The following is a 13846-nucleotide window of genomic DNA, read 5'->3' on the forward strand; positions in this document are numbered from 1 at the left end:
ACAGATATTTGCCACTCAGTTGGTATGATTCTGTACGTAAATGTGAAATTCCATTTAGTATGATATATTTAGGTTACATTATTAATGGAAAAAAAGCTCGTACAATATCATCCGAATTATAGGAGGCATAATATCATACATCTTACCCGGTCGTACAATAGCATACGAATTGGATGAGACCAGGTTGCTTGCTGCGCTGTAGCAACAAATTAGAATTATGGGGAGAATTTACGTTGATGGTTATGGAAACTAACTACAAAGGTTAGGATACTTTACATGAAAGGTTAGGAGAACTAACACGACAAAGGTTAGGTGAATTTATGCAGCAGGTTAGTTTTCAAGATCTGTAACTTTCAAAATACAGAAATCATCCCGTATGAATGCATCATACGGGGATGATTTCTGTATTTTGAAAGTTACAGATCTTGAAAATACGATTGCTGACAAGCAAAACATTGTGGGAATATGTTTACAATGAACTAATGAAACAAATACCAAAAGATCATTTTTGGGTGGAGTTTTCCTTAAAGTTTTGAATAAGGGTTAGGGGACGGGCTAACTAAAATGTATCAGTTGTCCTCTACTCAACTCAAACACGCAACCTTTGGATTGCTAAATGGTCGTGGATTTACACACCCCACCCGACTGACCAACTGACCGAACTCCCTCCTTTTGTTACTGTCTTAGTAGGTGTCATACGTCTTGGAGGTGCGGGAAAAATTCATAAAGTATGTTTCATATGGCTCTGAGGCCAGGCTGACTTACATGGCCTGATGGTGCTACCATGTGGTAGAATGGACTAACTACAGTATAGCGCCTCTCTCACCCTCACCCTACAGTTTCCTGTAACAGTGAAAGAAATACCATGAGACAACCTACAGAGAGAGAAAACATAGCAACCACCGCTGCTGTAGTCAAAAGATGAACAAAGATCCGAAAAATCACTCTCTATTTCCAATAAACTCAACAGAAACCAAACAAAAAGAGGTTTAGCTAAGGAGATGCCGCATCCAAGACAGTAGTATTTTATCAAAGAAAAAGAGTAGGATTTTATTCAACAACAGGTTTGAAATATGTACACTTAAGTAAGCTTTATCAGTCAGAGCTGAATGTTCAAATGTTCTATAATTATTAGATTACTGTTCTGTTGGCTGTACATTATGATCCCACCACCGTTGATGCTCTGGGTCTTGCTTGAGGCCTTGGTTCTGCACGGTGAGCCGGTGACAGTCGATGTGACGGAACTCGGATGCAAAGAGACCAAATAGGACAAAGAAGCACATGGCCAGAGCCCACTCAGAAATGGACGCCATTGAGCGGTAGCCAGTATCAAAGAGTAGCCCTATGGCCACTGAGGAGGAAAGGGGAGTCAAGGAGCACAACCCAAACAGGTGGCAATGTTTAAAATATAGCGGTTTGTAGGGAGGACAAACAGTTTATGATATTATTTTTATGTGCAATGTTTTCACTGTAAATTCAGGTAAAGAAGCACGATTTAGGATTATTTTTTATCATTTACAATTAGCTGTGTTGACCCTGGGTCACCATTCAGCTGTGTTGATCTTGGATCGTCGAGCACTCCCCTTGTGCTCTCCCTCTCTCTGATTTATCTCAGCTGATAGATCTGATGTTAAAGGATACTGGTGATGATCAAAATGGTGCAGATGCTACAGAGGGCAGCTCTGAGAGGCCCCATCCAGCGACGGTCTTTAGAGGGCTGGACTTTATAGGTGAGCCACACCTGCAACCAGAAGTAACCCAGGCCCACAAAGAAGGCCAAAAAAGCCCCGAACACATGGATGCCAAACAGCACAGATTGCTGAAAGAGATGGATGGAGAGAGGAATGGTGGTGAGAGGGAAAGAGCCAGGCAGGATATTGTCAACCATATATCAGGGTATGTCAATATGGCATCTTTTTTAAGGGAACATGCTAGGATTGGGACGATATTGGGATTCGTATGACGATAATACTGTAGTTATAGTATCCTATTGCAATCGTAAAGCAATACCCGAAAGCTGCCGAGGATGGAGATGCCCAGAGATGAGATGAAGCCCAGTACGATACTGGCGATGTTCACCTTGCTGTTCAGACCATAGTCCCTGACCTGCTGAAACCGGATCACCACAACCCACAGGACTGACAGAGAGAGGGAGAGTGAGAAAAGAGAGAGAGGGGGTGTAGAGGAGGGTAGAGTGGGGAGGATAGAAGGGAGAAGAAGGTTGAGGTTACATACGAAAGACAAGAAAGACTAATAAAGTTGTATGAACCAACGTGAAAGTGCTGAAAAAATTCACTTACTCAAGACAGCACATATGTTGCAGACCTGGGAAAAGATACAGCTCTGTGGATCATAGGTGCCACATTCACTGGAAGACAAATTCACATTTGAATTATTTACACATTTGGAAATGACTTGGTAATGAAATATTGGCTTTAAAACAAATAGCCACCAGTGTGTCAATGGTATTGTGGCATTGTGGGCTCATTAACATTTCCCAGCATGTTTTGTTAGTGGTTATACCAGTTTAACTGGTCTGTGGTAGTGCCTCTATTGACATAGTCCAGATACAGAGTGGAATTCAGGGTAAACCCTTCACAGTGTTGTAAAGACCGGCGTCACTCTTACCTGATGTAGGGGAATCTCGCTGTGATATTAACAGTCTCATTTGATACAGCGATACCAAACCTGGGAAGAACAAGAACTGTCGTTAGCATATCAATACTTCAGTGGTTTTCTGTTTGTTTTTTTGCACTGAGAGTAAGTTTCTTATCATCAACGCCATCTCATTGTACCGTAGCATAAGCCCACACTGTTATTATATCTAGACAAGTAGCTGGACAGAGCAGACCAGTCTGTTAGATACTCACACCACCCATATTCCCACAGTGCCAAACACCGCCAAGCAGATTGGAAGGAGTGCCCAGAGCCACATTATTGTTTACTTACTTCACCTGGGAAATATGAAACGACACAACTGAGACACCCAGATACACTTTCACCCAATTTCAATAAAAAAGGGACAAAGGCCCTCAACTAAGGAACTCAGGAATCCATAAAAACATCTTACCCCAGGACATTTCACATGGTGACTATCCCAGAAAAAGATTTCTGCAATGATCTTTGATGATCACCTTCCTCAGAGCTTTAGACAGGAAACTGTCAGAGGCACCTTTAACCTGGTAACGGAGAGACCCAAGAATAGTCAAACAAAACTAAGGTTAATCATTGTATGTTGAAGTGAGTATAGGCTTGATGGTGCCACCATGTGGTAGAATTGAGTTAGTGCAGTACAGCACCTCTGCATCACCCTCACACAGAGATTCCTGTAACACTAAAAGCAATACCATGTGACAACCAACAGAGGGATGAAACATAGCATCCACCACTGCTGCAGTCAAAACACTGAGGACATATTCTCCCCTTTCAACAGAAACAAAGAGATAGGCTCTAGGTGAATAAATGCTGCAGACCACTTACCCCAAAGAAAATCTTGACCTGTATTTTCTGCAATAACGCTCAGGGTTGACTGAGACGTCATGTAGCATGCTGTCTTTCTAATGCAATGTGAAACAGTCAGTCTTCACCTTCAGCTCGATAACCTGGCTAAACGGACTGACAAAACAGAGCCTGAAGAAACTGCAGCGTTCTGTAACGGCGGAGGACCGGGTGTGTTCAGGAGGGTGCAACGTTAAAAAAACATTCAGATATAAATGCGTTACGTAGAACAGCTATCCTTATATGTCACATAGAATTAGGTGTCATGCCACGTCTATAAATTGTATTTCTATCTGCAACGTTCTTAATGCTTTTACCTCTGAATACACCTCTGGTTGTTTGTGTGAGAGGGTAGTTCTGAAGAAAATGAAGGGCAGCACAGCTGATGACAGCCACCCCCTGCACACAACACTCACCTAGAGCAAATCAGGAACGGGTGAGTTTTTTGGGAAACCCACACCCAAGGCTGCTTGTCCTAAGGGCTTGGACACACAGTGCTATATGCCTATTTAATCAGAAACACTAATAGGACTGAAAACAGATTTGGTACAATATATCAGCAATATGGACCTTTGATGCAAAAATATTGATTGTTTAAAATTTTTGTAAAAAAAAAAAAATACATCTGCTGTTTTAAAATGCAACATTTAAAAATATATTTTTTTAAATTACATGCGTTTGCACCGGGAGAACAAATGTCATATTTTTTTTTTACATGACAGACTCTGATGGAAGGCTCTATATTCTCTGTACAGTATGTTTAAAGTTACATTTTATTAAACATATGTCAAATTAAAAACACTTACAGTTATGTAAACCCTCATGACTTAAAAAAAAAAAAACTTTGTTGAAGTATGAATTCCTGTATCACATCACATTAAAGTTGATTTCAATTTTCATGGCAATAATCAGTTAATTCATCTTCCTCTAGATAAATACCGTAGATATGTTTCCAGTGTTCATGTCTTGATGTGCCATTGAAATAATATCTGTTGGTACAAAAATAAAACCAAAGGGGGAAAATCTTAGATCCGCTTGACTGAATAACAGTACAAGACAATTAGAATTGTGATAAAAACATTTTTATATAACTTTAAGACAATATATGCATTTTTTCAATACTTTCATAACATAATATTCAATAAGTAAATAAATAACAGTAATACAAAAGTTGTTTGTGCGTCTATAACAAAATGCTGGGTTGTTCGACCCAACTGCTGGGTTGCAGGCATTGGGCCACTTAGTTGGGTTGTTTTCTTTAAAAGACTGCTGGGTTATTGATGCTGGGTCATTAAGATATGACCCAGCAGGTCAGCTAAGAAGACTGGAGTCATGGCTTCGTAGGGGCGTGGCTTTCCGATAGTTATTTTTTTTGGCCACCCGTGAGCGTTAATGACATTCTGGTTCATGTGTTCTGTTGTATTGTTATCACATGTTAAGGTTAAACACTGACACGTTTGAAGCTTTAAAGAGGCTTACACAAGTATGTGAGTTCCCCAAGAGCTTATGCTAATACATATCCCAAAATATGGGATATCTCAATGTTGGGATATGTAAATAATAATGTTATGAATGTTATATTCAAATATGTAATGTGCAAAAATAGTCAAAGAAAATTGAAATTTGCAGAGTAAGAACTTAACATGATTAACAGAAATGACCTTTACTCTTACAGGTGGCCAAAAATCATTATTTGAAAGTCATGCCCCTAATAGGCCACGCCTCATGAAAATAACCTATGGATTACATTAAAAAAAGACCCAGCTGCTGGGTCAACCCAACTGATGATAAAAAAATAAACTGATGGTTAAATTAACCCATGTTTGGGGATTCAGGCAGCCCAATTAGCTGGGTCAAAATAACCCAGCGTGTGTGTGTGTGTGTGTGTGTGTGTGTGTGTGTTTTTAGATGCTAAGCGATGAACAGTGTATCAATGCATGGTCATTGTCACGGTCTCATTGGCTGTACTATGAAACATAATTCATTCTGACCACTCCATTGGTGCTCTGTGTCTTCAGACCTTGTTTCTGCACGGTGAGCTGGTGGAAGTCGATGTGACGGAACTCAGACCCAAAGAGGCCAAGAAGGACATGACCAAGGCCCACTCACAAACGGCCGCTCCAGATTTGTAGCTGGTATTATGAAGTATAGCCACTGGGGAGGGAAAGGCCAGGCAAGGAGCAACAACACAAGCAGATAACCTGTCAATGTTGAAACTATACATTTTGCATACAGTCACATTCCCAGCTAACTGTAGCGTACCGCTGTACTGCCAGTCTGGTCAGGGAATATATACTACAGTCCATTGTTTGTGTGTCATATTTTAACTGGTATTCAAGTTGCTATATTTTGCATAAACACTGTTTAGCATGCATCAACAGTGAGTAATAGATGTGTTTTATCTTCCTACATGAAGAGACATTCTCTGAGAACGGCGAGCGCCTCCCAGCGGTATGGTCTGTAAGGATACTGGTGATGACCAGGACGGTGCAGATGCTACAGAAGGTAGCTCGAAGAGGTCCAACCCAGTGGCGGTCTTTAAAGGGATGGGCTTTGTAGCAGAGCCACACCTGCAGCCAGAAGTAGGCCAGGCCCACGAAGAAGGCCAAGAACGCACCCAACAAGTGGATCCCAATCCCTACAGATTGCTGAAGGAGAGGGATGAAGAGAGGGAGTGAGGGATGGGAGAGAAGATGGAACGAAGGCGATATTGTCAGCAATTGTCAAGGTATAACAATATGTCAACTTGCTATGTGTACATGCGAGGGGCGGAGGATATTTAAGCAATAACGCCCGAGAAGGTGTGGTACACGGTCTGATATACCACGGCTGTCAGTCAATTAGCATTCAGTGCTCGAACCAACCGGTTTATAATAGGACTTGTATCACAATAAAAAAAAGATATAATAGTATTGCGATAACTGCCCTTTATCACAATAGTTTACACTGAAGCGAGATTCTAAACGATACCTGGAAGTTTCCGATGATGGAGATGCCCACACAGGAGATGAATCCCAGTACGATACTGGCGATGTTCACCTTGCTGTTCTGACCATAGTCCCTGACCTGCTGAAACCGGATCACCACAACCCACAGGGCTGACACACAGAGAGAGAGAAGGGGGTATTGAGAGAGAGCGAGAGTGTGTGTGTGTGTGTGTGCGTGTGCGTGCGCGCATGCGTATCTATTCACTTACCCAGGACAGCACAGACGTTGCAGATCTGAGCGAAGATGCAGCTCTGAGGATTATAGGTGCCACATTCACTACGGAACACAAACATTCACATTTCAATTCTCTACAATTATAAACAAATAACATCAGACGTAGGAACCTCAAAATGTGTATTAGTTGACTTCACAATACACACCTTATTGTTTCCCTCTCATACTTTATGTAAAAAATGTATCTTAGTTTTTGCTTCAAATTATCCTAAAGTATCTAAAAAATGAGTGTGTAACTCAATGAAGTTGCTTATAGATGATTTGAACATGAAGCGCAAAAAAGCTAATATAATTACCATTGACTTGCAGACCGGTAAACACAACCAAAGCATGGATTGTTGTCATTTTTTTTAATTTAACCTTTTTTTAACTAGGCGAGTCAGTTAAGAACAAATTCTTATTTACAATGACAGCCTACCCCGGCCAAACCCAGATGACGCTGGGCCAATTGTGCGCCGCCCTATGGGACTCCCAATCACGGCCGGATGTGATGCAGCCTGGATTCGAACCAGGGACTGCAGTGATGCCGCTTGCACTGAGATGCAGTTCCTGAGACCGCTGCGCCACTATGGAGTCATACCTTGTCCATAGACTGCTTACAGGGTAAGGAAACCAATGTCATTTTGTAATTTGGGTGAACTTCAATACTCCATGCTAGCTATCGGCAAATAGTACCGCTGCACCATTGAGCGCGTCCTGACCGGTTGCATCTGGGCCTGTGTATGTCTGTGTGTGTGAGTGCATGTGTGCTAACGTGTAGAGAATCAGAGCAGGTGGTCAGTCCAGTTCAGAGACAGCTTGAGGATAGAAACTGTCTCTGAGCCTGTTGGTATCAGACCTCATGCTCCGATACTATCTTCCGGTCTGATACCAACAGGCTCAGAGACAGTTTCTATCCACAAGCCATCATACTGCTGAACACTTGAACTGACCACCATCTCGCTTCAGTGTAAACTATTGTTGCATTGCGAGAAGGAACCTGCAAGTACGTTTTTAATTGGACGATGTATACCGTGCGTATCCCGTACATACGACTAATACAATTTGAATAATGTTATAACTTTAACATTAAAGTGATATAGTGTTGATTCCTCAATGATTCACTTTTCATTTTGATCCATGCCATTGGGAATATTTATGGAGTACTGTGAGACATTGACTTGATTGCAAGACCAGTGTGACTCTTACCTGATGTAGGGGAATCTCTCTGTGATGTTAACAGTCTCATTCGATACAGCGATACCAAACCTGGCAAGAACAAGAACTGTAGTTAGTATTTTAATACTTCCATTACAACATACAGTGCTTTCGGCAAGTATTCAGACCCCTTGACTATGTCCACATTGAAGTTAACGCCTTATTCTAACATTGATTCAATTGTTAAATGGTTTGTTTCCATCATCAATCTACACACAATACCCCAGAATGACAAAGCAAAAACAGGATTTTAGACATTTTTGCTAATTTATCAAAAATCAAAAATACAAATGTACATTTACATAAGTATTCAGACCCTTTACTCAGTACTTTGTTGAAGCACCTTTGACAACGATTTCAGCCTCAAGCCTTCTTGGGTATGACGCAGCAAGCTTGGCACACCTGTGAGACTTGTCCCAAAGCCACTCCTGTGTCGTCTTGGCTGTGTGCTTAGACTTGTTGTCCTGTTGGAAGGTGAACCTTCACCCCAGTCTGAGGTCCTGAGCGCTCTGGAGCAGGTTTTCATCAAGGATCTCTCTGTACTTTGCTCCGTTCATCTTTCGTTCGATCCTGCCTAGTCTCCCAGTCCCTGCCACTGAAAAACATCCCAACAGCATGATGCTGCCACCACCATGCTTCACCGTACGGATGGTGCCAGGTTTCCTCCAGAAGTGACATATGTCATTCAGGCCAAAGAGTTCAATCTTGGTTTCATCAGACCAGAGAATCTTGTTTCTCAAGGTCTGAAAGTCTTTAGGTGGCTTTTGGCAAACTCCAAGCGGGCTGTCATGTGCCTTTTACTGAGGAGTGGCTTCCGTCTGGCCACTGTACCATAAAGGCCTGATTGGTGGAGTGCTACAGAGATGGTTGTCCTTCTGGAAGGTTCTCCCATCTCCACAGAGGAACTATAGAGATCTGTCACAGAGTGACCATCGGGTTCTTGGTCACCTCCCTGACCAAGGCCCTTCTCCCCCGATTGCTCAGTTTGTTCAGACGGCCAGCTCTAGGAAAAGTCTTGGTGGTTTCAAACTTCTTCCATTTAAGAATGATGGAAGCCACTGATCTGTGCCTTGACACAATCCTGTCTTGGAGCTCTACGGGCAACTCCTTCGACCTCATGGCTTGGTTTTTGCTATTACATGCACTGCCAATTGTGGGACCTTATATAGACAGGTGTGTGCCTTTCCAAATCGTGTCCAATCAATTGAATTTACCACAGGTGAACTCCAATCAAGTTGTAGAAAGATCCCATGGATGATCAATGGAAACAGGATGCACCTGACCTCCACTTCGAGTCTCATAGCAAAGGGTCTGAATACTTATGTAAATAAGGTATTTCTGGTTTTAATTTTTAATACATTTGCAAACATTTCTAAAAACCTGTTTTCACTTTGTCATTATGGGGTATTGTGAGTAGATTGCTGATTATTTATTTTTTTTACATTAATTTATTCCATTTTAGAATAAGGCTGTAACATAACAAAATGTGGAAAAAGTCAAGGGGTCTGAATACTTTTCAAAGGCACTGTATATCTTCCAGACCAAACCCTGTGGAGGGTGACGGAGGCATTCATTTGATATTTGTTTTGCACTCAGAGCACAAGTGTTCTATTTTTGTTACTTGTACTGAAAGTAAACATTAACATTTTCTTCATCTTCATCATTGCCATATCGTTGTAGCATAAGTGACCACTGTATTCTTCTGCCTATTGCTAATAAAGAAGTGGCTGAAGAGGAGAGCACACACAGAAGTCAGATAAATACTTACACAACCCATATGCCCACAGTGCCAAGCAGATCGGAAGCAGTGCCCAGAGCCACATAATGGTCCACTCAGGACACCTGGGACAGACACAATTACTCCTGTGTACAGTAGTTGCTTTCAATGCCATGTAGTATCTTGACCCGAGTTTAAATACACAAGTATTTAAATAACAAACGATGAAATACACATTTTCTGTGTATTTGAGTATTTTCAAAAAAAGTGGCCAAAATCAACTACTTCTATTGGAAGTATTTGAATTTATTGTCAAATCATTTCATATAAAATATATACTAAACAAATCTAAAAAAGATACTTTGAAAATATTTTCTAATTCATTATTTCAAATGCATCGGAGTATTTAGTTGTATTTGAGTAATTTCAAATATATGTCAATACTTTCCAAGTATACTTCCAAATACATTGAAATATTCAACTACGGTACTTTCAAATAAAAAAAATATCTGAATACTTCATTTGAAATGGATGTGAACGTAATTGAAATAACTGAAATAGTATTTGAACCCAGGTCCGGTAAGTTTAGTATCTGTTGATTATCTGTTCGTACACATCTTACAGGATCAAAACGGATGAGGTGAAAAGGAACATTTGAAGCTATAGGCTTACTCAATTGAGAAATCATTTTGAGTGATAGTTATTTTTCTGTGCTTCCATTCTCCTCCTGTCTAATTTAAATAAGCTCCCTGCTCTTCCAGACTGTTAAAACCTCATCAAATTACACCAAGAAATATCGTTACTTAAAAGGAAAGAGAGGAAAGCAAGATACAGAAAGAGCAATAATGTCATAAAAAACACAATTTACACAAATAAGATATATTGACAAGTTTCATATTTCAAGTTAATTTCACATGCACAAGTACAGTGAAATGCCTTTCCTGCAAGCTCTATGACATAGTAACCTAGAAGAAAATAATATTTAACTGTCCGAGAAAGAGAAGTTTAGTAAAAAGTGGTTTAAACTCACAGTTTTCTTGTATGTAAAGATGGGAGGTAAAGCTGACTGACACCTCTTGACTTTTTCTCCTCAATAGAGGAAATGCCTCTCCCCCTTGGCCATCACTGTCAAATATACCGTAATAACACCAGAAGAAAGTTGTTTTTCACTCGCTTTACCAGAGAGAAGGTTGTATGGTACAATTATTACATTGGGTCAGGGCCGGATTAAGAAATAATACGCCGCAGGGCTTAGATATTTTATATTATTATAATGGTGATGATGAAGATTGGTATGAGGATGACAGTATTGATTGAAGTGTGAAGATGTGACCCGATAGCGAATTTGACCATGACAGTGTTATAATTTCATTTATTCAAATAAAGTTGCCACGTATCACCATGAAGAAACAGGTAAGGACATAGCTCATGTCTGAGCATCGGCTCATGCCCATGTGAGTGGAACTGGGGAACTTAAGACACATACGTGACTTTCCTTGTTAATACTGTACTTAATGGGATTATTTCTGTTCATGTGTGTTAAGTGTATATCCTAGATTAAAAAAATATATATATATATTGTGGAGGGTACGGCAAAGGTGCCCGAAGAAGAGCTCCGGGCCCATCTACAGTTTCTGATTGACACTTCTCCCTTCCTGTACCAGCAACACTCCCTCCACTACCACTGCCTTTCTGAACTGCCTCAACACCCGGTCAGCTGTGGAACACCAGCACTTGCCACTGCCAGAACCCGGAATGGATTGTTTTAAAGCGTATTTGAAATTCCTCTTTGTAATGAAAAGCACTATATACAATAAATCTATTATTTTTTAGATTGTGTAACTATTCTACTTAAAGCAGTCATTTTTTTAAAGTACATTTTTGAAGGGGTTTGCAATGCAAGACATTACGGTAACAGTCTGGCCAACAATGTCTTGATTTACAACTACTTGCTTGCTCTAGTTCCTCCCAGTAACATACTGTACAAGCTGTGGGCTTCCTCTGCACGCCTCGCTCTCTCACACACACACACAACCACATCACCATAAATGATTGTACATCCACAAACATAGTGAAACCAAAAACATATCAGGACTTGATATACTCTTCTTTCTCTCTAGACTGAAAGCTGTAACAGGGTGTCTACCGTTTAGCATTAGATAAGTCAAACACAAAGTAATAAATGAGTGTAATAATGGTTCAACTGCACCAATATTATCAGCTTCCAATGTTGACGCTCTTGGTAATAAAGATTGGTGGGACAAAGGACCTTTGACCCCAACCATTTGAAGAGGAAGCTGGGTCCTTTAGTCTCCATAGGTTTACTGTGCCTCAAATAGCTAACAAGTTATTTCATTAACCACCATGATGTTTTACTTGGTGAATCATACATTCATTTAGGAAAATGTAGTGTTGGAACAGTATGGAATTCAGATGTAGGCCCTGAAATTTTAGATTTCACACAGTTGAAGTCGGAAGTTTACATAAACTAGTTTTCATGACTCCAACCTAAGTGTTTCAACCATTCCACACATTTTGGGTTAACAAACTATAGTTTTGGCAAGTCAGTTAGGACATCTACTTTGTGCATGACACAAGTCATTTTTCCAACAATTGTCAGAGAGATTATTTCACTTATAATTCACTGTATCACAATTCCAGTGGGTCAGCAGTTCACATACACTAAGTTGACTGTGCCTTTAAACAGCTTGGAAAATTCCAGAAAATGTCATGGCTTTAAAAGCTTCTGATAGGCTAACTGGCATCATTTGAGTCAATTGGAGGTGTACCTGTGGATGTATTTCAAGGCCTACCTTCAAACTCAGTGCCTCTTTGCTTGACATCATGGGAAAATCAAAAGAAATCAGCCAAGACCTCAGAAGAAGCAAAAATTGGAGACCTCCACAAGTCTGGTTCATCCTTGGGAACAATTTCCAAACGCCTGAAGGTACCACATTCATCTGTACAAACAATAGTACGCAAGTATGAACACCATAGGACCACACAGCCGTCATACCGCTCAGGAAGGAGACACGTTCTGTCTCCTAGAGATGAACGTACTTTGGTGCGAAAAGTGCAAATCAATCCCAGAACAACAAAGGACCATGCGAAGATGCTGGAGGAAACGGGTACAAAAGTATCTATTTCCACAGTCAAACAAGTCCTATATCGACATAACCTGAAAGGCCGCTCAGCAAGGAAGAAGCCACTGCTCCAAAACCGCCATAAAAAAGCCAAACTACGGTTTGCAACTGCACATGGGGACAAAGATCGTACTTCCTGGAGAAATGTCCTCTGGTCTGATGAAACAAAAATATAACTGTTTGGCCATAATGACCATCGTTATGTTTGGAGGAAAAAGGGGGAGGCTTTCAAGCCGAAGAACACCATCCCAAACATGAAGCACGGGGGTGGCAGCATCATGTTGTGTGGGTGCTTTGCTGCGGGAGGGACTGGTGCACTTCACAAAATAGATGTTATCATGAGGAAAATTATGTGGATATATTGAAGCAACATCTCCAGACATGAGTAAGTTAAAGGTTGGTCGCAAATGTGTCTTCCAACGGACAATGACCCCAAGCATTCTTCCAAAGTTGTGGCAAAATGGCTTACGGACAACAATATAGATGTACTATTGTAAAGTGGTTGTTCCACTGGATATCATAAGGTGAATGTACCAATTTGTAAGTCGCTCTGGATAAGAGCATCTGCTAAATGACGTAAATGTAAACCTCAAGCCAATAGAACATTTGTGGGTAGAACTGAAAAAGCTTGTGCGAGAAAGGAGGCCTACAAACCTGAGTCAGTTACACCAGCTCTTGTCAGGAGGAATGGGCCAAAATTCACCCAACTTATTGTGGGAAGCTTGTGGAAGGCTACCCAAAACGTTTGACCCAAGTTTACATTGTTTAAGGCAATGCTACCAAATACTAATTGAGTGTATGCAAACTTCTGACCCACTGGCAATGTGATGAAAGAAATAAAAGCTGAAATAAATCACTCTACTATTATTCTGACATTTCACATTCTTAAAATAAAGTGGTGATCCTAACTGACCTAAGACAGGGAATTTTTACTAGGATTAAATGTCAGGAATTGTGAAAAACTGAGTTTAATGTATTTGGCTAAGGTGTATGTAAACTTCCGACTTCAACTGTATGTATACGTTGTAACCCTGCTAGTTTAGCATTACATCATTACAAACTCACCGAC

General features: G+C 40.6%; 1 protein-coding gene and 1 pseudogene across 1 annotated transcript; both read right to left on the reverse strand.

Annotated features, from left to right (window-relative positions):
- Window positions 1-1022: 1022 nt before the first annotated feature.
- LOC115170918 (modulator of macroautophagy TMEM150B) lies at window positions 1023-3561 on the reverse strand. Its single transcript, XM_029727295.1, has 7 exons — window positions 3071-3561; window positions 2871-2954; window positions 2629-2688; window positions 2301-2368; window positions 2011-2138; window positions 1642-1819; window positions 1023-1351 (listed from the first exon to the last, which is right to left on the reverse strand). Exons 2-7 carry the CDS (start codon window positions 2933-2935, stop codon window positions 1137-1139), a joined length of 714 nt encoding a protein of 237 aa, XP_029583155.1. The 5' UTR covers window positions 2936-2954; window positions 3071-3561; the 3' UTR covers window positions 1023-1136.
- Window positions 3562-4239: 678 nt separating this feature from the next.
- On the reverse strand, window positions 4240-10009 carry LOC115170917 (modulator of macroautophagy TMEM150B-like; annotated as a pseudogene).
- Window positions 10010-13846: the final 3837 nt, after the last annotated feature.

This window comes from Salmo trutta, chromosome 32, assembly GCF_901001165.1.
Source record: "Salmo trutta chromosome 32, fSalTru1.1, whole genome shotgun sequence".
NCBI classification, from domain to species: Eukaryota; Metazoa; Chordata; class Actinopteri; order Salmoniformes; family Salmonidae; genus Salmo; species Salmo trutta.